This window comes from Diplotaxodon limnothrissa, linkage group LG18, assembly GCF_057381915.1.
Source record: "Diplotaxodon limnothrissa isolate DT_005_m linkage group LG18, D_limnothrissa_male_GT1.1, whole genome shotgun sequence".
Taxonomy (NCBI): Eukaryota; Metazoa; Chordata; class Actinopteri; order Cichliformes; family Cichlidae; genus Diplotaxodon; species Diplotaxodon limnothrissa.
The window spans coordinates 9,212,954-9,237,482 of record NC_140613.1 but is presented as its reverse complement, the minus strand read 5'-3'; the positions used below and the strand labels follow the sequence as shown (position 1 = coordinate 9,237,482).

Below are 24,529 nucleotides of genomic sequence, written 5' to 3'. Positions count from 1 at the left end.
CGCCTAAACATTCATCCATATTTCACAAAGGCACACAGTTCCCAAGGCTTCACCACAGTGATGAGTAGTTAAACTTTACACGCAGCAGGTACCTCATGCGAGTCTGTGCAGGATTGTAAACAATGAACTCGTTGTAGAGGAGGGAGTAAGCGTTAGATTTACCCACTCCCGTTTTCATGCCAGGCCCCATCGGCACCGTCATACCGTCCCTGAGAAAGAAATCGAGAAACAATAAAATAAATCCGTGGGATTAACACAAATTACCTTTGTTTAAAATTTCTTTTAGGTGATTGTAACAATTTTTTTTCCCAAAAAAGGAAAATATTCTGCACTCTTTGGCTTCAATTTCTTTTTTTTTTCTTCGGCTATTTTTTAGGATCTTTGATCCATCCTCTTAACTCCTTCTCCAGTTCAGAATCATGGGAAAGCTCAATCGCATCCCAGATATCTTGGAGCGAGAGGCAGGGCACTTCCAATCTATTAAAAGGCCAACACAAGACAGACAACCACTCACATTCTTATTTATCGTTAATTTAGAATTACCAATTAACCTAACAAGCCGAGGAAGCACACATAGGGAGAGCATGCAGACTCCAGCTGGCCAGGAGATTCACACCCAGGACCTTCTCGCTGTGAGACAACAGTGCTAACCACTGCACCACTATGCCATCCATCTCTGGGGATGTTTTGCAAATCACTTAAACTGTAGTGAAACAGTGTGCAGCAGTATACTACAATTAATTTACAAATAGAATACGCTCCGTTATCAAACCTTGGGCTTGTATTGGACAAATGCAGGGCTGCTGTTGTTATGCAAGTGATAAAGATATATTCCAAACCTCCTGCTAATTTTAACAGAATTAGGTACACCATGTGAAGATTAAAGAGTATTTTAAGGCATTAAAAAAACTGCAGTGAAAAGTCGTAAACTAATTTCTTCAGCTTCAGGTAACTTACTAACAGGACAGGTGCAGTTTGTTAATACCAGTCTAAAAGAATGTAATTACTGCTCATGGCATGTAGGTTAAATATAGGCCTAAGGTGAGACTTGTCACTATATATAATGACAGAGTCGTTATAGTGGAAACAGGATTCAGTAATTAACAGGCCTTAATGTAGGACTGTAAACCGTGCGTTAATATCTTGAAATTACTTTCTGTAGCATTCTTGTTTTTAGACAACTCAACAACAACAAATAAATATGGCTCTAAAATGTTCACACTGTTGAATCTTCTCTATCGTTTTTGTAGACTGTGACTATGAATTTGTTCACTGGTAAATGGAGTGCATTTAGGGAGCATCGTTCTAGTCTCACTGACTACTCACAGTGACTTCAACCCAGTGTTTCAAACACATCGATTTTATATGGGGCACAGTTATGTGAACACCTCTTCAATCTTTGGTAATTTATCCAAACTTGGTTTTTTAATCCATCTGAAACAATTCGGATGTTGCTAACCACCTACCCCTGGCCCTTTCCTGCTGGTCTGTTTCTCATCCAGCTACATCTCCAGTGAGTTTGAAATCCAACCATGGGATCACAGTTAGACATTTATACTGCTTATTCTTCACAAAGTGGGTCAATCTATTGATGCATGCATTCATTTTCTCCCACTTATCAGACGAAGGCAGGAGCCTATCCCAGCTGTCATAGAGCAAGATGCACCCTGGACAGGTTACCAATTACATTTAGAAACTATTCGCATTCGTTTTCCCACCAGTGGGGTATTGTTGTGCTCTTTGGTGTCATTCAGCTGCTCTCCAGAGAGTCTGTTATCCTGGAGTCGTACAGACTACAACAGCAGCTGGTAATGACAGTTCTTAGACGACTCTGGAAACCTGCTGTAAGCAGCAGCTGGAGAACTGCTTCACTGAACTTAGAGGTTGCATGCATCCCGTCTATACTGTCCTTGAATGAGCAGTGCTAAACAAGATAGGCAGCTGTGTTTTGAGTGAGCTAAAACTTATGAAGGCCTCGTTTTAAAGCAATGGACCAAATAACTGAGCAGTAACTGGCCTGTGTTAAATATATCATTATAATTAGAGAGACTTACAGTGTGACAGAGTTTTTGTGGTCAGGTCCAGTCTGTCCCAGACCCTTGGTGCTGTGTTTTCCAGCAGGCAGATTGTTTGCTTCATAGTCTGCATCCAGCAGCTCATTAGATTCTCCCAGAGCGACCTGTGGGCATGAATATATGAATATTTACCAGTGCTGCATTATATTTAGGCCACTACACTTTGCAGAGGAATTTTTCTGGGTATCAAATTCAGCTTTTTTGGCTTCCTACGGGTCTCTACCTGAGACCTCAGCAGTAAACATCCTCATTGCAGGATCAAAAAAGTATCTGGATACAAATTATAAATATAACTGTTCAACCTGCAAAAACAAAACTTCATTGCAGATTACAGACAAGACATTTCCTTGGCAGCAAATTTAAGACATTTGCAGGCCAGAGCAGCTGCAACAAAACTTCAATAATGAAAATTATTAATGGCAAACAAACAAACAAACAAACAAAAAACCACCCTTACTTCACACAGTAGCAGCAGTCCAACGTTGTTGTTCTGGTTGGAAAAACAGTAGTTGGCACTTTTTGATGACATGTCAGCAAAGTAGATACCTTTACCAAACTGAGTGAAAGAGAAATGAGAAAATGTAATATCGTTAGCTTCATAGCATAATTGCCTAAGTCATTTGACTAAGTCAATGACTTAGGCACTTATGCTATGAAGCTAACGATATACCGATGTGAGTTCAATTTCAATGCCTGAGATAATTTCATGTTGAAAATTGATCACATTTTAGAGACTCCTTAAAATGTAATTATTTAGATCAATTTTATAGATTTTTTCTTAAAAATGTGTTTAACTTCTGTTACATACAAGCTGAGACAAAGTCAAACTGCATATTTTATTTGTCTTTCATTCTCTCACCGAGGTTCCTACACCGTTTTAAAAAATTAAGATCAAGACATTTTAAGATACCAATGAAGAACAATGATGACAACAATAAGTACTGTAAATATTCAATATTCAATAAATATTGAATATTTAATATCCAGGCTTTCCGCTAGTGTACTGCAACCCGTGTTGGACCTAAGACTGGTCTTAAGGACTGGTCTTTTTGAATTTTGATATTCCATCCTACCATGTAACCAGTAACAGGAGCTTCAGGGGGGGCCACTCGAAGTCCCTGACTGAGGATGCCGACCCAGTTAGACAGACGTGAACCGTGCCACAGCAGAGTCCTGGCAGACAAGTAGATGGTTAGCTTGGCTCATTGTGAAAAAAAACCCCATAATTTTCATTGACATCAATGTTGGATTTTTATCAATGCAAACATGCAGCATAATAAATCTGATTTTGAAGTCAGCTTGAAGTCATAAAGCAGTAACAGTATTTCTTCCTACCTGTTACTTAACTGTGACAGGAAATTTTTGCTCTCCCCGTCTCTGTCCACTGAGAAAATGTCAAGCACGGTCATGGTGTAGTCACAGTGGGTGGGGGCGTGAGTGGTGTGCAGATACTGCTCTATCACCTTCACACAAAGAGGAGGAAAGTTAGCTCAATGCAAAATGCTGAAAGGAATCCAAGATAATACTGAAGACTAACAACTACACAAGTTTTAGTGTGAATGGAAATGTAGTCAGCCAAAGGAAATCTCCATGGTACCTACTCAGTATCAGTCAGTTCACTGTGAGATATATGCACGTTATCTCTGGATTAAATTAAACAAGATTTGACACTGTTTACAGAGCAGTGCCCCACCAGATATTTTAGTCTAAATAAAAATAATAATAATAATAATAATGATTTTAAAAATCACACATTAAAAAGCTAGTATTTCCAGCATATCAAATATTTTTTTATTTCAGCTGAACAACAGAGCCTGTGCTGTTTTCACATTTGGACATGATAGGAGGTTTCACAAACTCAACAGCAGCTTCTGCTGACAGACTAACTATCTGTGTTTGCAGACAGACCTTTGGAACACTATGTTCCTGACATAGTGTTAGTTAGTTTAGTTAGTGTAAACATAAATTAACTAGCAGTCAGAAGGTCACAAGTAGTCTGTTCATCCTGCTGTCAAAAATAATATATGAGCCCTGACAGGTTTGGCATTAATAAAGTAACACCAGCAATTGCCCTACCAAGGAGAATATGATCAGATGAGAAGATTCACCACAAACTATCGACTAGTCAACGCTGAGGTTGCAGCACTTCAAGTGAAATGACTACAAATGAATAAATTATTCTCTGTGCATAATGATTTAGATGCAGAAAAGTCTTACGCAACTACATCAGCCTATCAAATTGTTTTGAGGCTAAGAACAAGTAACATCAATAATGTGACACGGTTTGGTAAAACTGGTTAGTTAATTATTTAAATCACACTGACCTTGTACTCATTGTTGCTGGAGTCCAGAGGCTGCAGTTTGCACCGGAGGGAGTGATACTGTCTGTCCAGAGGATGTTCATCGCTGTCTTCACTGGACTTGACCATTTTTACTGCTATCTGGATGTCACTCAGTGCCTTTAAAACAGGGATGGGAGACATTGTTCAGTTAAGAAAGGTTTTTTAAGCAAACCGAATAAAATCAAAACATTTTACCTCCAAAAGGGCAATTTTGGCTTTCAGCTCTTCTTCTGTTTGGATAAGTGGGGGAGTTTTCAACCTATAAGGGTTACACCTTTTAGTTACAGCAAGACAGGAATCGGTGGTAACTATCCACACTCTGGTTTTGTCTAAAGTTTCATCCTTTTACCCAAAGTCATGTGGGATGCGGGTGTAAAATTGATTGCATGCTTCTACAAGGTCACGACTGCTCCCTTTCTTCTTCTTCAAGCAATCCTCGATCTTCTTCAGTGCTGAGTAACCTGCTCGGATCTGCTCTGGGGTCAGCTTGCCTAAAGGTAGAAAGGAAGAAAAATGTCAAGTCTGACACCGTGCATGGAAATACTGGTCACTCTGTCACCAACTTCATCTTCTCATTTAGTCAAATCAACCTGTAATAATGAATTTGAGTCAGACTGACCAAGAGGAGCTTTCTTGGTGTCAAACTTCATCTCCAGCACACACTCCTCCATGGCTTTCAGATCACAGATGAGCTCTAGGAGAGACTGAATCCTTGAATCCAGCTCGGAGGTTTTCTTTTTTGGTACAGTATCCACTGTGGTCTGATTCTCCTCCTGGAATGGTGAAAAACATCCAAGAATACAATCTGACACATCCAACCTTTTAATTCAGTTCAGTTTTATTTATATAGTGCCAAATGACAAGAACAGTCAGCTCAAGGTGCTTTATATTATAAGGTGAAACCCTAAAAAGATACAGAAAAAAATCCAAACAATCAGACAGCCCCCATATAAGGAAACAATTGGTGACAGTGGGAAGAAAAAAATCCCTTTTAACAAGGCTCGGGGAGGGGCGGCTATCTACTGTGATCTTTTATTGAATGTAACATATTTCTGAACATATTTCTCCAGTGCAACTTCTGCTGACAGAAGTTTCGGCATTATAACACTCAAAGACTCCTTAATAGAAATCTATGGTACAATTCTTAAACAACAGAGATGACAGTTATCCAACCCCCAAAGAGCTAATTAGGACCCAGAGATGCTAATCAGCTCAGGCCTCTGGACTGAGGTGTTTATGAAGCAGTAATTTTGCCGCTAGTAGTATGGCTTTTTTCTATTCACTTATATAGGAATTTCAAAGTAAGAACGCCCAGAGGCTTTGCCAACATGGCTGCTAAATGCCAAGAATGACTTTTAGTAAGACTTTTCCTAAACTTACCTTTTCATTCGTGCTGTAGTCCATAAACACCATGTCATATTTTCCAGCTACTTTCTCAAAACTATCTCGATGCTCCCATTCGTTCTTGGTCTTTTCAAAGAACCTGCAGCAAAACAAACAAGTTGGAATTTCACCAAACACACATCCATGAAGGCACCTGGAAAACCTTTCTTTTTCCACTGTCAGTCACATAATGTAAAGTAAAGTAAAATTTTATTTATATAGCACCTTTCAAGATAAAATCACAAAGTGCTTTACAGAGGCAGAAAACAGACATTAAAATCTCAAACAAAACAAAATCAACCAAAAGCAAGTTTAAACAGATGCGTTTTTAACTGCTTTTTAAAAGACATGACTGAGTCCACAGATCTCAAACTCAAAGGGAGCGAGTTCCAGAGTCTGGGAGCCACTGATACAAACGCTCTGTCACCTTTTGTTTTTAACCCTGTATGCTGGACAACCAGCAACCCCTGGTCACAAGACCTCAGGGACCTGCTGGGGTGATAAGGAAGAAGAAGAGCACTTATGTAAGTTGGAGCTACACCGTGCAGGTCCCTATAAGTCATGATTATGATCTTAAAATGGACCCTGAACTTGACAGGGAGCCAATGCAGTTGAATCAGCAGGGGAGCGGCATCTGAGTATTTGTGATGCTTTATCAGAAGCCTAGCAGCAGCATTTTGAACACCCTGCAGTCGTTCCAGGGAGGCATTACTTAAGCAAGTAAACAAGGAATTAATATAGTCTAAGCGCAATTAAACAAAAACATGAATAATCATTTCCAATTCGGAACGTGACACAATGGGACTCAGCTTAGCGATATTTGTTAAATGGAAAAAACAAGAGCGAACCAAAGATTTAACGTGTGTGTCCAGCGTCAGAGCTGGATCAAGTGTAACACCAAGGTTCCTAATGGAGGATTTAATATAAGAAGCAAGAGGGCCTAGATTTTTAACCACGAGGGGAACAAATTTCTCAGGAGCAAAGACAATGACTTCCGTTTTATCAGCATTTAGTTGAAGGTAATTACCAGCCAGCCGATCTCTAACGGAATCTAAGCAGGACTGCAAGATTTGGAGTTTAGAAACATCAGGTGGCCTAAAAGAGATATATAGCTGAATATCATCTGCATAACAATGATATGAAATATCAGAGAAAGAGCTAAGAAGTTGCAGAAGAGGGAGTAAATACAACAAAAACAATAACGGTCCCAAGACAGAGCCCTGAGGCACCCCACAGGCAAGAGAGCTGACGGAGGATCTGAACTTAGAGGCAGCCACAGAGAAAGATCGATTTGACAAATAGGATTTAAACCATTCCAATGCGGTACCCGATACACCCACCCAGTGGTTTAATCTATCTAACAAAATAAGATGATCAACAGTGTCAAAAGCAGAGGTCAGATCCAGCAACATCAAAACAGTGCACTCTCCAGCATCATAATTCATCAAAATATCATTAGACACTCTAAGAAGTGCAGTTTCGGTAGAGTGAGCCTTACAAAAGCCAGATTGAAATTTATCGAGAATTTTATGTTCATCTAGAACAACTGTGAGTTGCTTGGCCACAACCTTTTCTAAAATCTTGGCAATAAAAGGCAATTTTTAGATAGGTCTGTAACTGGAAAGCAAAGAAGGATCAAGTTTAGGCTTTTTTAAAAGTGGGTGAATGACAGCACTTTTACAGTAACCAGGGACCTGACCAGAGAGTAGAGATGCATTAATAATTTTAAGAACACTAGGACCAATAGACTCAAAAACATTTTTAAACAAAGACCCAGATAAAATATCAAGGGGGCAAGAGGATGATCTAATTGAAGTAACCAGCGTCAACAACTCAGGTAAAGACACTGGTGAAAATCTTTCAAATATGACAGGCTTAAGTAAAATCGGAACAGGCAAATGGTACATGGAGGGAGAGATGTTGCTCCTTACATTGCTAACCTTTTCAACAAAGAAGGAAAGAAAATTTTCCCAGTCTTCGTTCGAAGAAATTGGGACAGCAGCAGAAGCCGGAGCAACTATATCCCTAATAGTGTCAAATAAAACCTTAGGGTTACCTCTGCTCCTAGAGACTAGGTTTGAAAAATAAGCAGCCCTTGCATCACGAATTGAAGCGTTAAAGGAAACTAAAAGGTCTTTTAAATGAAAGAGATGAACCTGTAAACGAGTCTTTCTCCACAAACGCTCAGCTTTACGACAGACACGCTTTAAACAGCGAATGCTGTCGTTTATCCAGGGCGAGGGTTTTGTAACAGGGGCTAGTCTAGTTTTAATAGGGCAAATATTATTGATAATAGAAAGACAGTAATTATTAAAACGATTTGTTAATAAATCAACATCATTAGAAGCAGGCAGAACCAAATTAAAAACGTCAGAAAAACTCACTTTTTCTTGAAGACATCTTTGGCCTTCAGCAGGTCTCCACCACAGACTGTAAGGCTGTTTTGACCTACTTTACCCACTGCAGAAACAAATGATAAAAATCAACAAAATGCACAAAGGTGGTGCAATTTCTGCAAAATGACAAATATTTTCAAACAAAAACTGTCAGTTGACATTGAACATACCCCTGCCCCATCTCATCCACACACTGTAAACCTTGGAGCTGTCGTCCTCCAGCAGCTGGATCAGGTAATATTTGTTGTTGTTAAACTGAAGATTTGTCTGCAAATTGAAACAAATGATGTTTACTGCAGGCTACAAATTGGAAACTGAAGCTAAAAAACTGAATTTGTGAGATTTAAAGTTTTCACTTTTTCATTATTACCTATAAAGTACTACCTATACTGCTCCAGGATGAAATAATAATAAATGTTATTAAAATGGATCTATCATGCTATCGCATATTTACTGAACAATGAGGTCAGCGTGTGCACAAATAATCCCTGTGAGCCAAAACCTCTGGTCTGCTCCAAACAGTCAGTTTCTGGCAGGTTTTTCAGCTTTTGACTTTAGATGATGTTGTAGACAGGGATAGTCCTAGTATGACCATCTAAGGCAGCGGTCCCCAACCTTTTTTGCGCCACGGACCGGTTTATGCCTGACAATATTTTCACAGACCGGCCTTTAAGGTGTCGCGGAAAAATACAACAAAATAAAACTAGTACCGGTACCGAAAAAAAGAAGATTTATTCATAACACATGTGAAAAGACCCAGGAAAACCGAGTTGACGATAACAAAATAACGCTGAAAACCGATAAAAACCCTGAAAACCATACATTTCACACCTGAGCCTCAACTCTCGCGGCCCAGTACCAAACAACTCACGGACCGGTACCGGTCCGAGGCCCGGAGGTTGGGGACGGCTGATCTAAGTCACACAGCCCTAAAAAAAACTATAAAGATGGAACTGAGCATAATTTATTTCCTTTTAATTGTGTTACCTGATTGAGCATCACATCGTAAACATCATTTCCTTCATTGTAAACATGAGCCTGAAATAGAAATATAAAAATGAGTTATACAAATCAAAAGAATCCCACCATGTCTGCATTCAGGAAATATAAATATTTGTATATAAAATATTTACTTTTTTGTGTTTAAAAAGAACAGATTTGCAATTATGTTAAAAAATAATTTAAACAGAACCAATTACCACGTCTTATATTTTCATGTAACAGTCATATGTAAATCTACTGACAATTAGGTAAGATGAATTCAATTATCTTCTAATTGTAACAATACTTCTCAGATTTATTGCTTATCTGTTTAGTGTGTGGAAAAACACAATCATATATATGGTATTCAGTTGAAAACAACCATTTAGAAAATTTAAGCTTCACTGAAAGATTTATTTGTGTTTAAGCAGACACTGATCAGAATAGTTTGTCACAAGAGGAACTGTAACTGGGGGAAAGCTTTGCCTTATAGCAGCCAGGTGTCAAACCACAAGCATGACTGACATGAATCGTGAGATTTATATATCGTGTGGATGCCAACACTGTACCTTTCCCAGTTTGGCTTTACATTCAGAGTCTACTGGTGCTTTTCCCTTCATGACCACTGTCTTCACAACTTCTGTTCAGAACAGATCAAACACAAAAGAGTAGTGAGGTGAAGAAACATCTACAGTTCAGATGCAATTCCATGCTCACCTGATCCTTAAAAGCTTTAAAAGTTACTGTGCTTTGATAATGACTAATGTTGTCATGGCTGTAAAATTTTGTAAGTATATAAAGAAATTAGATCCATGTTACCTTCACTTTTTACTTCTTCTTTGGCTTTTTTGGGCATTTCTTCAGTTTTTGTCTGGCTCTTGCTTTGTCCTCTTCTCTTCTTAGCTGCAGGCTGCTCTTCTGTGTCCTCCTCTTCCTCTTTAACTTGAGCTGGTTTCTCATTATGAGTAGCAACGTCACCAGCTTCATTCTGACTTTCTTAATAAAACAGGAGAAAAGAGGAAAGACTGTGAGTACCTCCAAGAATTCAGATTTTTCAATTAAATTTAAACTGAAATAAACTATATAAATTTCATGAAATTATGTTTTAGATACCATTTCTACAAAAGACATTTATTTAAAAATGAACTAAACTGCAGTTAAGAAAATATCAAGCAACACAATTTAAAAATGAGGATTTATGAAAACAGAATACAGGGAGCAGGGAGGATGACAGAAAATTCACAGCGAAAAACACACCTGCTTTTACATTCTGACAGCGAACTTTCCGTTTGTACTTTGTGACAGGATTGATCTGAACCATCTTCTTCAGATCAACTTCGTAGGCTGTCCCCGAGCCCAGAGAGAGAGTGACAGATGTTTTCCCAGAAGAGACGGCCGAGTCCAAGACGGCACAGGCTGATGGAGAGTATGGTTCCCACTGTCTTTTATCCCCCATCCACTGCCACACTGATTAGAAATACACACAGAAGAAAATCTAACTCTTACACAGTGGCCTTTTAGAGATCAGAAACAAGTCTTTAAGTTATTAAAACTCTGTGTCTGTAATACCTCTTCCTTAATTTTTGTCCCCTGACAAATACCAATTATATTAAAATAAAAAAAGTATTAATGCTGCTGTTGTTTAAAAAAAATGAAAAAACGTCTGGATAAACTGCAAAATAGTAAAAAGAAAAATAAAACCAATACATGCTTCTTTTTTTTTCCTGGAAGGTGCAAATAGCTGTGAAACATTTTAATTTTAACAGAAGCAAAGCAAAGAGTGGCTGCAAAGAAAATCAGCCTTACTTTTAAAGGGAGCTCATTACACTCGAATTCTCCCCTTAGTTCAACAAATGCATCAGAACAAACTGTTTTTTCTCGCCTTCATTTCAGTGCAAACTTCCTTTATTCCAAGTTTGTTCTGATTGGCTGCTCTGGACAAACAGGTTTAAAAAGTAGCATGATCATGTTTGAGTTAACCCTCTCACTGACATCATCTGGAACAAAAATTTGAGGGAAAATGTCAAAAATTAAATGTTTACAGTAATTTAAAGCATAATCATTTCTACACACATTGGCATCATTATTTTACAATTAAAGTGGTCATATTTAACATAAACATTCCAGAATGTTAGCAGTATATGTTAGACAGTAAGCAGGTCACATTAGAAAAGGCCCCTTCGCTTTTGGTATGCAATAAATGTAGCTCACAACAAATAAATACTTTTTTTATTGGTCGTTTTAACTGCTCACTTAGGAACTTATTTTATTTGAAATTTTAGAAACGCAACCGGATTTATCAGCAAACCGAGCTACAAAAATTGTTTCGTTTGTTTTTTAAGCTGACAATTTTTTATTATTATTTCACACAGACAGTACCGGTGTCTGAATTATGAGTGAAGCTTCATAATATTGATCTTCATGCTGTCTCCTGTCCGAACATGTCCACAGGTCAATGGCGTAGTTACCCTGCAGCAGCTACAATATTATGCTAATACGACACACAGACCTGTTTTTGACTGGGCTTCTCCATTTTCTGGTGCACTCTCACATTTATTTCTGGAACTTCTCGCTCGCCTCATGGTGGGTTATTAAAAATAATTATCTGGCTGCTGTTAAAGGGGAACCTCAGCGATAACACTAAAACACGGCGGGAAACTTTTCCCCACCGTACTACTGTTTCGTGACCGGCAGCCGCACTACAAACGATTGTTTCATGTGAAGATGAATCACTCCGCCGCGAAAAGTGAAGCCATTGTTGTTTCCGGTGCGAAGACGGTTAATATGCCAGCGATTTATATTAAACGCAGTTCAAAGTTTAAAATACATTTAGGTTTATATTTGTTTTCATTTAGTCCCAACTTTGTCTATTCCGTGGCCGAGAGGTAAACTTGATGTCGCAGATGCTGGACAGTAGGCGGAGTAGCACTCTTCGTTGTTCTCCTGAGGTGGGAACAGAGATTAGGGGCGAAAGTGTTCCGCCTTAGGTAGTGGTCGGAATTATTTTGTTGAAGGATTAGTGGGATTCTAACGTGACACTTTAGGAAGGCTGGATGAAAGTTGAATTTTAAGCCATTTAAACGTAACGGTTAGAAGCAGATGTTATGGTACCGCGTAGATTTAGCGCCTGTGTTCTCTGTCAGAGAAAACCTTTGGCGATGCTGGTGTGCCGGGTGAGTACGGATTGATATTACCACTGAATGCAGCTTTTTAATCGCAGAGGTCAGACACATAAGCTATAGAGAACAAAATAGTTTCAGTCTGTACATTTACATTTTATTTTTTATTTTTGGCATAATATACACCATTTAGTCGTGAATCTACTCTACCTGTCCCCCAGATGTCAGGGCTGCCAACTCTCACTGGTGTAAAACATGATTTCTACGTTCATTCAAACACTGCCCAAACACATCTCTGAATACTACACTGAGGGGATTTTCTGGGGTTATTATCAGCTCAGCATAAAAAAATCTCTTGGCTATGTCTTTCTGACATTATAACTGGAGCCAGTAAGGCTGCTGTCTGGTTCCCAGTTACCTTGGACTCAAACATTTCATTAAATAAACTAAAATTGCACTTACTGGCCACTTCATTATTTACACCTTGCTAGCACTGGATAGGCCCTCCTTTTGCCTTCAGAATACTGTGATCATAAGTAGGTGGACATGGTCAGCAACAATACTCGAGTATATTGTTACACAAACAACCACGTCACGTAACATAAATTACTTTTCATCCAAATTTTGATGCTTGGTTTGAATTTCCATAGGTCTTCTTGTCCATGTTTGCATGCCTAAATGCGTTAAGTCGCTGCTATGTGATTAGCTGATGAAATACCTACGTTAACAAGCACTCAAACAGTACATGTGCCTAATGTAGTGGCCACTGGATCTTTTGAAAAAAATGAAACACAGATTTTGTTTGGTTTCTTTGTTTGTTTGTTTTTTTCTAAAATCTGGCTGTAATTGGATTTCCTGTTTTTTATTTTCCTCATATAATCATATTTTAGTTTAATTCAAAGGTCAGTAAAACAGCATCATTTAAACCTGTTATTTCAGGCAATAAGTGCAGCTACACACCCACAGCCACAGGTAGATTTCCTAAAGGGTGAACCACACAGAAAACACCCAGGTGTGACCAACTTGAAAACTCTACGGCTACCTGAGGAACTCCACGTGGCTGCACAGTCGATTATTCACAGTAAGCTTAGTGTTGGTAAATCAGTTAATATAACAGATCTTTCTGACCAGCTTCATTGGTTGAAACCCTTTGCCTCTCATCCATCTCTGCATCTGTAGGAGCTCAGGTGAATCAGCTTCCTGAGCGCATTCACAAGCTCACGAACTTCCTGTGGAGCAGGAAACGAGCGGTCGAGGATTTAACTCTGAGGCAGAAAGCTGTGAGCCTGGAGAAAGAATTGTGGGAGAAAGCCATGCAAAAGGGAGGAGGTGGGTGACATATGTATAATTTTTTTAAAAGTAATAATACACATGCAACAAGATCATATCATGCAGCAGCTAGAAAAAATAAATATACATTCATTCTGCAGATATAGACGAGCAAGCAATGGAAGACCGCATTAGGAGGAAAGTTCTCTCAGAGCTCCGAAGAACGACATATCACTGGGCACCCACGAAGTAACATGTCATTTAACTACAGTGTTATCCATTATCAGTTTTTCACGTTTCAGTCTGTTCTGAATGCCTCTTTGTTATATTTACTGATTCCTAAAGGAGAAAAAGCCTCTTTTACCCATAATAGGAGAAGCTAAAACTGCGATTTATGACAAATGCTGAACATTTTATACCTTTAACAGACTTAAGATGCTTTCTTTAGATAAACCCAGCGAATGGTTGCGCTCCACCATGATCCATCCTGAAGTTGTAGTTTTGGTCCTTAAATTTGACGTGCAGTAGATTTACAAGCATCTCACTGTGTTTCAGGTACGATGAAGAGCTCGGCGTGGTCTACATGGCAGCTCGACTTGCTGGCGGTTACGCTGCAGTGAGGAGAGCTCTGAATGAGGTAGCAAAGTGCTGTGGAGGCAATCGGCTTACGTGGTGATACAGGGAGCTTCCTTTTTAAGAATCGCTTGAATCCAAGCACAAGTTGTTTTTTGTGGTTAAACTCAGTTATACCTGCAGTTTTTTCCCCTCATCATTTAGATAAAGAAGAGGGATCCCTCCTTTGCTCCTCACACTCTCCTGGATTTTGGTTCTGGGTTAGGAACCGTTGTCTGGTTAGTGTGTAACACTAGTAAAACATGTAAATGCTTTAGTCTGAATAGCTAAACTAAGTTTATAATCTGGCCGTTTCCTCAGGGCATCTCACGCATGCTGGGGTGACTCTTTGAAGGAGATGGTGTGTGTGGACAGCTCAGGGCCAATGAACATTTTGGCAGAACAACTTCTGAAAGGTAGACACACATGTAGACAATTTATTTTTGTTTCTTTGTGTGAAATACAGATGTTAATAAGAACTGACTGGATTGTATTATTATTATTTTATTTTTTTTTTGAATTGAGCAGGTGATGACGAAAGAGCTGAACCCTGCATCAAACAAGTGTATTTCAGGCAGTTTCTCCCTGTCTCTCCTAAGGTAAAACTCCCTCAGCTTTTATTTAAGTCACAATGTGTTCACTGTCAAGAATTTTAAAAAATCAGTGTGTTATTAAAAATGTATATGCAATATTCTAGACTTCAATTCTGGGTTATACATGGATTTTTAAAATATTTTTAGTTGTTGTTCTAGAAAAGAACACAAACAGACAAAATCAAAAAATAAAGAAAATCCCAATATTTTTGATTTGCTGTCATTAATGTTCCAGATAATCTCAACAACTGGAAATCCTGACCATCCTTTTTCTCCTTTCAGGTGCAGTTTGATTTAGTCACTGCAGCTTTTACCCTCTCAGAGCTGCCAAATGTGAAAGACCGAGAGGAGGCAGCATTCACTCTTTGGAGAAAGACAAGCTCATATCTGGTGAGATCAAAGAAAGATACAACTTAAGAAAATGATTGGTGAGCCTCTGGTGTTTAAAAGGAAACAGAAAAAAAAACTATTAATCGTTGCATTTTATGTTCTAGGTGCTGGTGGAAAATGGGACCAAAGAGGGCCATCAGATACTCATGGAAGCCAGAGATACTTTATTGAAGGTATTTAAACACACTGGATAAGACAGCAGTTCACAATAGTTGTTATTGATCAAACTAAATTGTTGGTTTTCTGACTCCAGAAACAAGAGAAGACCGTTTATGACTCCAGGCCAGCATCAGTGTTTGCTCCAGTAAGTTTAACACCCAGTAGATTTAATTAAAGTCATACTTAGAGCCATTAGTGTCTCAGTCTTATTGCGCGTCTATTCATTCATTTATTTATTTATTTTAGTGTTCACATGAACTGGTGTGTCCCAAACTGGCCCATGAGCCCGTCACACCCTGCAACTTCCAGCAGCATTACCAACCTCTGTCTCTACCCAGGGTAAGACTCAACTGTCTATGTCTGTTTACAGCTTTTCACTTTAAATGGGATCTAATCTGTTAATTACCAGGTCTCTTTCTTTTTATTCTTGGACTCCACCGGAGCAGCATTGCATGAATTTTAAATTATCCTTATTGTCCTAAGACAACACTGGTGAATTAGTGCTTGAGTAGTACCAGCTAATATAGTCAGGCTCACCTCAACGCACAGCTGGTGCTCTGCAACAGGTCTCCTGGAGAGGGGCTGGACTCTCAGTCTAGAGTTGCCCTCAGAGAAAGATGGCAAGCAGTGGTGGGTATACAGTTATGGTCACAAGCTCTAAGTAGTGACAAAAAGATCACAGATAGAAGCAGTAGAAATCAACTACCTCCGCAGGGTGGCTCACTGTTGTCATTTGGGAGTCCTTTCTGAGGGCTTCAGAGTACATCCGCAACTCGAAAGGAGCCAGCTGAGGGTTTTTGAGGATCTGACTAGGATATGACCTGGACATCTCCTTGGTGAGGCATTTTGAGCATATTCTACTTAGAGAATCTCTGGGACAGACCCACGAGATTATGCCTCAGCTGCTTTGGGAACACCTCGGATGAGCTGGAAGGGTGACGGGAGGAGAGGAAGTTCTGAGGCTTTTCTTCTTAGAATGCTGGTCCTGCAAACCAAGCAACAGACCAAATAAGACTAAAACATTTTAGTGTAATCTGCAAAAACAACATATAGTCTTCTGTACCAGGCTCTGCTATTAAAATCAGCTGCACTTCATTCCCTTCTGTGAACGCAGCTGAAGTTTCGTATTATTGTATATTATCAGGAAACTCATATTTATTTAATAGCATGTAAAACATAAAAGACACAAAGTCTTGCGCCAAGATTTTATCTTGGATTGAATTCGTTATTTTTAACTTCATAACTTTTTATTCTTGTTGCCTTTTAAGTATTATTAATTTACACTTGTCTTATATTTGTTGCTGACAGAAGGTGCTATATATGCAAACATGTTTTGTTTTGTGTTTTTTCAGATAAATGCTGAATGAATTCCATATCAACCCTTTTTTTTTCTTTTCCAGCACAATGACCGTCAGATCGAGAAGTTCAGCTACCTAATTTTGAGGCGGACAGAAGCAGTGGAGGAAGGCACAAAGGGTGTGGAGTGGGCCAGGCTGATTGCACCAGTGCTGCGCAGAACGAGGCATGTCCACTGTCGCATGTGTTGCCCGGACGGACAGCTACAGCACATGGTGGTGACAGCCCGTAAACACAGCAGGTAAAAAGAAAAATCAGTGTCACACAAATTCATCAGCTGCAGAATAGGTTTAGTCCTTTTCCTTAAATGCTAGCATAGAGCAGGGGTGGGCAACTCCAGGCCTCAAGGGCTGGTGTCCTGCAGGTTTTAGATATCACCCTGGGTCAACACACCTGAACCAAATGATTAGTTCATTACCAGCCCTCTGGAGAACTTCAAGACATGTTGACCCATTTAGCCATTTAAATCAGCTGTGTGGGCTCAAGGATACATCTAAAACCTGCAGCACATTGGCCCTTGAGGCCTGGAGTTGCCCATCTCTGGCATAGAGAGATGAAGACAAAATGCACTCTGTGGGAGAGAGAAGACAAAAGGTACTGACATTCAGTAGTGACAGGTGAGTGCATTGGGAGGGAAAAGAAGAGAGTGAAGAAGAACTGCTCAGTGCATCATGGGAAGTCCCCCAGCAGTCTGACAAAAGGATTCTTCAGGGTCATCAAATTCTGCTCAGGTTTCATCAAAAAGAAACGGTTGAAGTCTAATTTTATAATCGAGAGGATATCAGTCCTGAATCCAGAGATATTAAGACTCTAGGTCAGATCGGATACCATAGGGTTTTTAGGATATGATGTTAGGGACCAGGTGCATTAAAATAAACTAAGAAGAAATATGTCATTAAAATGCTTATTAGGGCTGCGTACTGTTTGAATTTGATTCAGTGTGGGGCCACGCAGTTCATCAACAACGTTTTCTAAAATTAACAAAACTCCTCGGGTGTTTAAAGATTTCCTAGACACAGGTAGGCACGCAGGAAAGATGCGGGAAATACAGAAAGAGAGAATGAGGGAAGGAAATGCAGCAAAAGATCTGGCTTGCCTGGACTTCAAACTGGGGAATTGCTGATCAAATTTGGCTATAATTCTGAATTATGTGATCCGAAAATGTGTCAGAACTAGACCAAATGGAGCAGAAATTCATTGTAAACCTTCTGTATGTCATAATAATCGATACTCTGTGCTACAGGCAGCCTTTGGTTGCTGGATATTCTTATTGCTTTTTGTTGTTTGTTTTATTGTCACTGATGGACTTATTTGACTGTTTTGTTTTGTATTGGATTTTTTCTGTTTAATTGTTCTATTTCAATGTCATTTTAATCAGAGATATGTACCGCTGCGCTCGGAGCAGTGACTGGGGAGATCAAATGCCGATCATTCGGGGTGTAGAGGAAGACGTCAACAGTGATTCAGAGTGACGATTCAGCCGTAAAGACAGACTGTGGAAACATACGATACATCGTGAAACTGATAATACTTTGATTTATAGACAAAGGAGCTGCAAATTACATATACATTTCCTCTCTGCAGTTTTCTTTATTGTGTACCACCTCCAATAAACCATTATATTTTTAAGTGTGATGCTCTTTGGACTGAAATGTCTTTTAAAAAGTATTTTGAAATTGAATTTACCTTGAAGCATTTCATTTTCAATGCGGTCCAAACAAACCTTAAAGTTGTTTATTCAGCAGAACAATACATAACATGAGCTTTATGTATTTTTTTTGGTAACATAACATTTCACAGCCTTAAAATAAAAAGGGTAAAATTTCTTTTTGCACGTTTCCGTGTTGCAGGTTAATTCAGTGACACTGTGAGACTCAAAGTGAGATTTCAGCAACATTTTTAATTTACTGCAGGCCACAAAAAAGATCCAGTAAACTTGATTAACCTAGACTTATGTAAACGACTATTTAAAAAAAAAAAAAAAAAAAAAGACTCCAGGCTATGACCTGTAGCTCCAATAATTGTTTCGGTGCTTCACCATCTGTAATGTGGTCATGTGGTTATTTATATTACTAACCACTGTGTCACTGACAATTTTTTTTTGCATTAATTAGGAGTTAATAACAATAAACACGGTCACTAGTTGCAGCATTAATGGCTAGATGTACAACCATCCAAGATTATCTTCTGTAGCTCTGTTCATGAGTTTGAACGAAAGGAGCAAAAGCTGCTAAAGGAGAAAGTTTAGACACATCTGTTATCAAGACTCAACTCTGTCAGATTTATTTTACAGAAACACTTCAGTATCAACAATCATGTCCCAGTGCTTTCTAAATGTAAGCAAAGGCTTAAAGCCGCTTGTTATTGTCCCGAATGCGGAGAAACACTTTAAAGCAAAGCATGACATTTTATTTAAAACAGTTTTTCAAACATGATCCCATAACTGCTCTTTAGCAATATGAGAAACAACAGTTCATCAGTACACAGATCTGATGAATAAGTAATTTACAACAGTCTTTTACTGAGTCATGATCCTGGGATTCATTTTCAATGACTCGTTTAGGCTCATATTTGTTTATTCTTGTATTACAGTAAAAATGAACCGCCGTACTCTCTTGTTAATTAACAATCTCCTTCAAAGCGGAGGTCAAGTCAGGGTAGTCGTACTGAAATCCAGACTCCAAAGTCCTCTTAGGTATGACTTTCTGGCCTTGAGTAAGGATCACGGCCCTCTCCGAACCCAGCAGGGCGTTCATGACAAAGCCAGGTACAGGAAGGATGGTGGGCCGCCTCAAGACCCGACCCAATTCTTTAGTGAATTCATAGTTTGTGTTGAGAGCCGGCGCGACTCCGTTGAACACTTGTGGTGATGAGGAGGGTGGAGTGTCAGCAGGGGGCTCCAGTGCGCGGACAATGATTCCTGCCAGGTCTGAAACGTGGATCCAGGGAAATGGTTGTCTTCCAGATCCCAGGGTACCCCCGAGGCCGAGCCAGAACGGCAGCAGCATCTGCTTCATGGCCCCACCATCACGACCCAGCACTGCCCCTGGGGAATGCATGGAAAATAAGAAAGCACATGTTTTTCACTGCAGCCATTTTAACTTGTTTAATGATGATTTACTGGGACACTCTTTATAACTGAAAAACCATTAGTTCAAGCTTATGCTGTCCATTCAGTCAATCTAGTCAGATTATCTGCCGTGAAATGGCCCACGAGATAAAATTTTAATTCATGCTATAAAAACTGAAAAAGATAAAAAGTAATACAGAGATAAGATACTTTAAATCTTCACATGTTGTGTATGCATGTACAAAATGCAAAAGTTTAACAGACTGATGGTCTTTTAAAGTTTTTCTTTGGATGGTGGTAGCCTTTTCATTCTTTTTATTCTAGTTCTTGTACCCGATCGTCTTCAAAGGAAAGGTTTTTGCCCCAATTACTTTCTTTAGTTTGTTAAACCAGTTAACACTGACCTGTGAATCATTCAAGCATGAAAAAGGCACCCAATTCAAGAAATGAACCACTGTTTTTAAAAATGTATCCTTAGGCACTTTGTTATTAGAAGCCAGTCATAAAAACAAATTTTTTTCCACATTTCTTTAAGTCGATTTAGTCAATCTCTGAAAAATGCCAAGGATAACATATTTTGACAGGCATAAAAATTATATTTTTGGTGATTCCAAAATAACTATGAGCAGAACACTTAGGCTATGTTCACACTGCAGGCGAACGCGCATCAAATCCGACTTTTTTTGATCCTATCCGACTCATATCCGATCATGGTATGACAGCTTGAACGGCACAAACCCAATATTTTCAAATTCGACCTAGGTCACTTTCGTATGTGGTACTGAATCCATTACGTATCTGATGTTTTAGAAAGCGACTGCTGTTTGAATGGTCATTTTGCATTTAATCTGTCTTTTACATCACTGACACAAGACGGACGCCAATTATCAGCGCTAGAGAAGACAAACGAGAAAGCATGGCGGCCGTTGTTAAAGCACGGGCTCTCTTTTTTCTCTGTTTCCTTCTTTCTCTATTTAATTTGTCAAAATTCTGTCGGTTACGACTGTGCAGAAATTGATAGACTGCTGCAACAACACCTACTAGCTCTGTAGCCGCCATTTTTACTTCCGCAAACAGAGCGCGTTGTGTGTGACATCTTCTTTTGTGCATGTGGACCACTTTGAGGGCCATGAACCGTTCACACTAGAGCGCATTTGCTGTCACATTTTATTTGTAGTGTGAACAACCAGAAAAAAAAAAAAATCGGATTTGATCAAAAAATTGCAATTGAGCATTAACACCTGCAGTGTGAACTACAGGTTACACTTACAAATTATGAAGAAACTAGACGTGAGGACAAAAGGAGAAGTGGCAGGCCTAAAGAAACCATCTACAGCAGACGAACAGGATCTGAAAGCCATGTTCTTAAGAAATAGGAAAAAAAAATCCAGCAAAGACCTTACATAGGACCAGAGAGATGCATGTGGCCCTTCATCTGATCCATTTAGACCACGGGTAGGCAATTCCAGGCCTCGAGGGCCGGTGTCCTGCAGGTTTTAGATCTTACCTTGGGTAACACAACACACCTGAATCACATGATTAGTTTGTTACCAGGCCTCTGGAGAACTTCAGGACATGTTGAGGAGCTAATTTAGCCATTTAAATCAGCTGTGTTGGTTCCAGGACACATCTAAAACCTGCAGGGACACCGGCCCTCGAGGCCTGGAGTTGCCCACCCCTGATTTAGACAGATTCAGAATGGACAATAAACATAAGCATGTGCCGTATACAAACCAGGCCGGATGATGACTTGTTTGGTGGTTTTTGCCACATTTTCAGGAAGTAGTGCTGCTGCTTCCCACTCTTTGACAAGTCTTGAGAGAAGGTCAAACGGAGTCCATTCACTGTCTTCTGTGTATTGAGCTGTTAGACTGGGTTTATAGCAAGCTGTGTCATGAAAACAAACAAACGAACAATAAGCAATAATAGAATTACTATCTATATTATCAATGAGTTCATCTGATCTGCTGTGCTGAGTAGAATCTCACTTATTAAATGCTTACCTACACCTGACACCAGCACCCAAGAGTGAGGAGGACTGGAGGAAGCAGCAATGGCTTGAGAAAGAGCTTTAGTTGTGTCAACGCGACTGGAGAACAAGTCTTTTTTGTAGCTTTCATTCCACCTTCAAAACAGAACCCAAGGGAAGAAACAGTGACAATCCCTGTAAATGCATTAAAATGCTGCAGATATTAGGATGGACTCTTTGATTATTTATTTCTCACCATCGCAGTGGGTTTATGAGATTCTCTCCAGCCAAGTTGACGGCACCCTCACACGGTGGGAGACCCTGAGACTCCAGCTCACCCTGCAGGAGCAGAGAGGAAGAAACATAAAGATGTTTAGAAATGTCACTGGATCTGTAAACTATCCCCCTTCCACATTTATCAGTTTGTACGTCTCTGTCTGTACAGTTTGTACATACTGAATTTCCCGGAGGAACCAACACGAGGGATTAATAAATTTCTTCTCCCTCTCTAATTTCAGTCCTTCAAACCATCAGGCATCAGCTCCAGTATGATGTTTTGTTAACAGTGATGAATCAACAGGTCCTAAAATGAGCTTTAGGTTTGCCCTTTTACTTTGTATTAACTTTAGGTCATACCCATGTTATCTTCCCTGGACCAGGCTGGCGGGATATCAGTGTCACCTCATGACCTTTGTCCCTAAGTAGGCGGGTAAGCTCACGGCCAACGAAGCCAGATCCCCCTCCTACAAGAAACACAACAGACAGAGAAATCATCAAAAGGAACAAACTGAAAAACAAAAGCCGCACACTTCCTTCAACTTAGAAACTGTGATTCGTACAAGTGTGTAAAGAAAGTACTGTATAAAGATTTAAAATCGGATTTATTTTATCATATCGTGCTTTAATTTTTTTTAACGTTTTACGTTAAATTTAAAATTACACTCAGTTTTAACTGCTGTAACAAAGGAAAGTCGCAACTTTCAAAAAACCCTTTTTGCTCATGACGTTAAGGTGGCTTTGGGTCAACTTTATTCTCGTTTTTGCAGTTTAACTTAAAGAGAAATATTTCTATTATTTAACCAAACAACTAAATAAATACATAGAAACGCTTCAAAATTATTTAAAAAAAAAACCCTCAAAATTAGGTGAGTCAGGCATGCGTGGTGCGCATGCGTATTGTACATGCTTACAAAACATTGCTTTGTGCATTACCTGAGCAAACTCAACTATGAAACACACCATAAGCACACAGTTTTAGCACGCTTTCTCAAAGCTCCCAGGCTCTGTTCACAATAGTGCTACAGCCCAACATAATGCACAAGTACAAACTCACTAATGGATATAAGGCACTTCATTATTGGCCGCAACGTAAACATTAGCTGTAAGCTATCTGAAAGCGTAATGTCACTCTGACCTTTCCGAGCAACTTTAAAAAAACGTGTAACTTTTTAAAAATTGTACATACCTATTAAAATTCTCATGGCCAGAAGCTTGCCCTTTAACCTTGAGTTAAATCTCAAAACGCCACCGTACACGAGTCCCGCCTCTCCTTCTTCTTCCTCTTCTTAAATGTTATTGGCGGTTGGCAAACAACTGATTGGTGCATTACCGCCACCACTAGTATGGAGTGTGAACTGGAATGACGCCCCCCCCCAAAGAAAAAAAACACCTCAAAGCCTTTCAAACACTCTTCCCGCTTTAAAAAACTGAAATAAAGCCTGGTAACTCTTACTTCCAGAATCCTTTTGCAATAGGTCAACCAGATCCAATTTCATTTTCATATTAATAAGGTTTTGGGATAATTGTCTCCTCTCCACCTGATATTTCGGACAGTGCAATATCACAAACTCTATAGTTTCTGTGTCTCCACAGAAGGCACATTTCCCTAATTTCCTTCGGGATTAATAAAGTATTCTGATTCTGATTCTGATTATGTTTCCCAATCAAGAATAATGTAGCATTTAACCCAGTATGTCCAAATCTCAATCTCGATATGACCATCTCCTCTCTCCTGCTCCTTCCAGTGGTCCTCATTTCTCCTACCCCCCTTTGTATTGTACACAACCACCATCCTCTCCTTTCCTCCTCCCACTGCTTTTGCCATCTACCCCTCATTTCTTGCCGTATGATACTCTTCACTTCAGCTTGACCAAAACTAACAGCCAGGTCAACTGTCCCATGTTTTGTGGCTTGCTTCGCCGCTCTGTCTGCCATTTCATTCCCCATTATTCCATAATGGGCTGGAATCCATAGAAACACAACTGTAAGACCCATCATGTTTATCCTGAACAGTGTTTGCTGAATTTCTGCTAGAATATCTGCTCTCACATCTGAGTGACTACCTTGTAAACTAAGCAATGATGCTCTTGATTCTGAACAAACAATAGCTTTTAATGGCCTCATATCTTCCACCCACTGAACCGCCAACAGAATTGCAAGCAGTTCTCCAGTGAATACTGACAGTCTATCAGTGATCCTTTTTTCTATTTTAACCATGAACTCTGGGACCACAACTGCTACACCAATTTGACTGGCTGAATCCTTAGATGCATCCGTATATAATTGAACACAACCATAAAACTGGTCAATGTAAGCCTGCACAGTATAGGAGTTTAAAATAAATGCCCCATCCTTAGTCTTCTTATCCAGTAGAGTGAAATCAACTATGGCTTCAGGAAGTATCCAGGGAGATATTGCTGGTAACGAAACTCGTCCAACTGATCCAGTTTAAATTCACTTGCTCTTCCACCCACAATCCACCCAAAGCTCTTTGATTTCCACCTTCCTTTCTCCCAGCAAGGGTTAAGAACTGCTT

The 24,529-nt window shown here is 39.5% G+C and overlaps 3 protein-coding genes across 3 annotated transcripts; 1 reads left to right on the top strand and 2 right to left on the bottom strand.

Moving 5' to 3' along the window:
- Positions 1–49: 49 nt before the first annotated feature.
- Positions 50–11,836, bottom strand: parp2 (poly (ADP-ribose) polymerase 2). Its single transcript, XM_085377908.1, has 17 exons — positions 11,687–11,836; positions 10,435–10,644; positions 9,997–10,173; positions 9,747–9,817; positions 9,184–9,234; positions 8,367–8,463; positions 8,185–8,260; positions 5,798–5,900; positions 5,037–5,190; positions 4,767–4,908; positions 4,613–4,676; positions 4,400–4,534; positions 3,411–3,538; positions 3,149–3,248; positions 2,533–2,631; positions 2,055–2,179; positions 50–209 (listed from the first exon to the last, which is right to left on the bottom strand). Exons 1-17 carry the CDS (start codon positions 11,757–11,759, stop codon positions 50–52), a joined length of 1,965 nt encoding a protein of 654 aa, XP_085234034.1. The 5' UTR covers positions 11,760–11,836.
- Positions 11,837–12,281: 445 nt separating this feature from the next.
- On the top strand, positions 12,282–18,147 carry mettl17 (methyltransferase like 17). Its single transcript, XM_085378440.1, has 14 exons — positions 12,282–12,350; positions 13,236–13,377; positions 13,476–13,625; positions 13,727–13,814; positions 14,121–14,202; positions 14,343–14,416; positions 14,499–14,593; positions 14,706–14,776; positions 15,053–15,160; positions 15,265–15,333; positions 15,414–15,464; positions 15,566–15,658; positions 16,720–16,916; positions 18,054–18,147. The coding sequence occupies exons 1-14, from the start codon at positions 12,282–12,284 to the stop codon at positions 18,145–18,147; spliced, it is 1,383 nt and encodes a 460-aa protein (XP_085234566.1).
- Positions 18,148–19,215: 1,068 nt separating this feature from the next.
- sdr39u1 (short chain dehydrogenase/reductase family 39U, member 1) lies at positions 19,216–23,252 on the bottom strand. Its single transcript, XM_085378253.1, has 6 exons — positions 23,180–23,252; positions 22,351–22,457; positions 21,971–22,053; positions 21,749–21,870; positions 21,480–21,632; positions 19,216–19,721 (listed from the first exon to the last, which is right to left on the bottom strand). The coding sequence occupies exons 1-6, from the start codon at positions 23,193–23,195 to the stop codon at positions 19,294–19,296; spliced, it is 909 nt and encodes a 302-aa protein (XP_085234379.1). The 5' UTR covers positions 23,196–23,252; the 3' UTR covers positions 19,216–19,293.
- Positions 23,253–24,529: the final 1,277 nt, after the last annotated feature.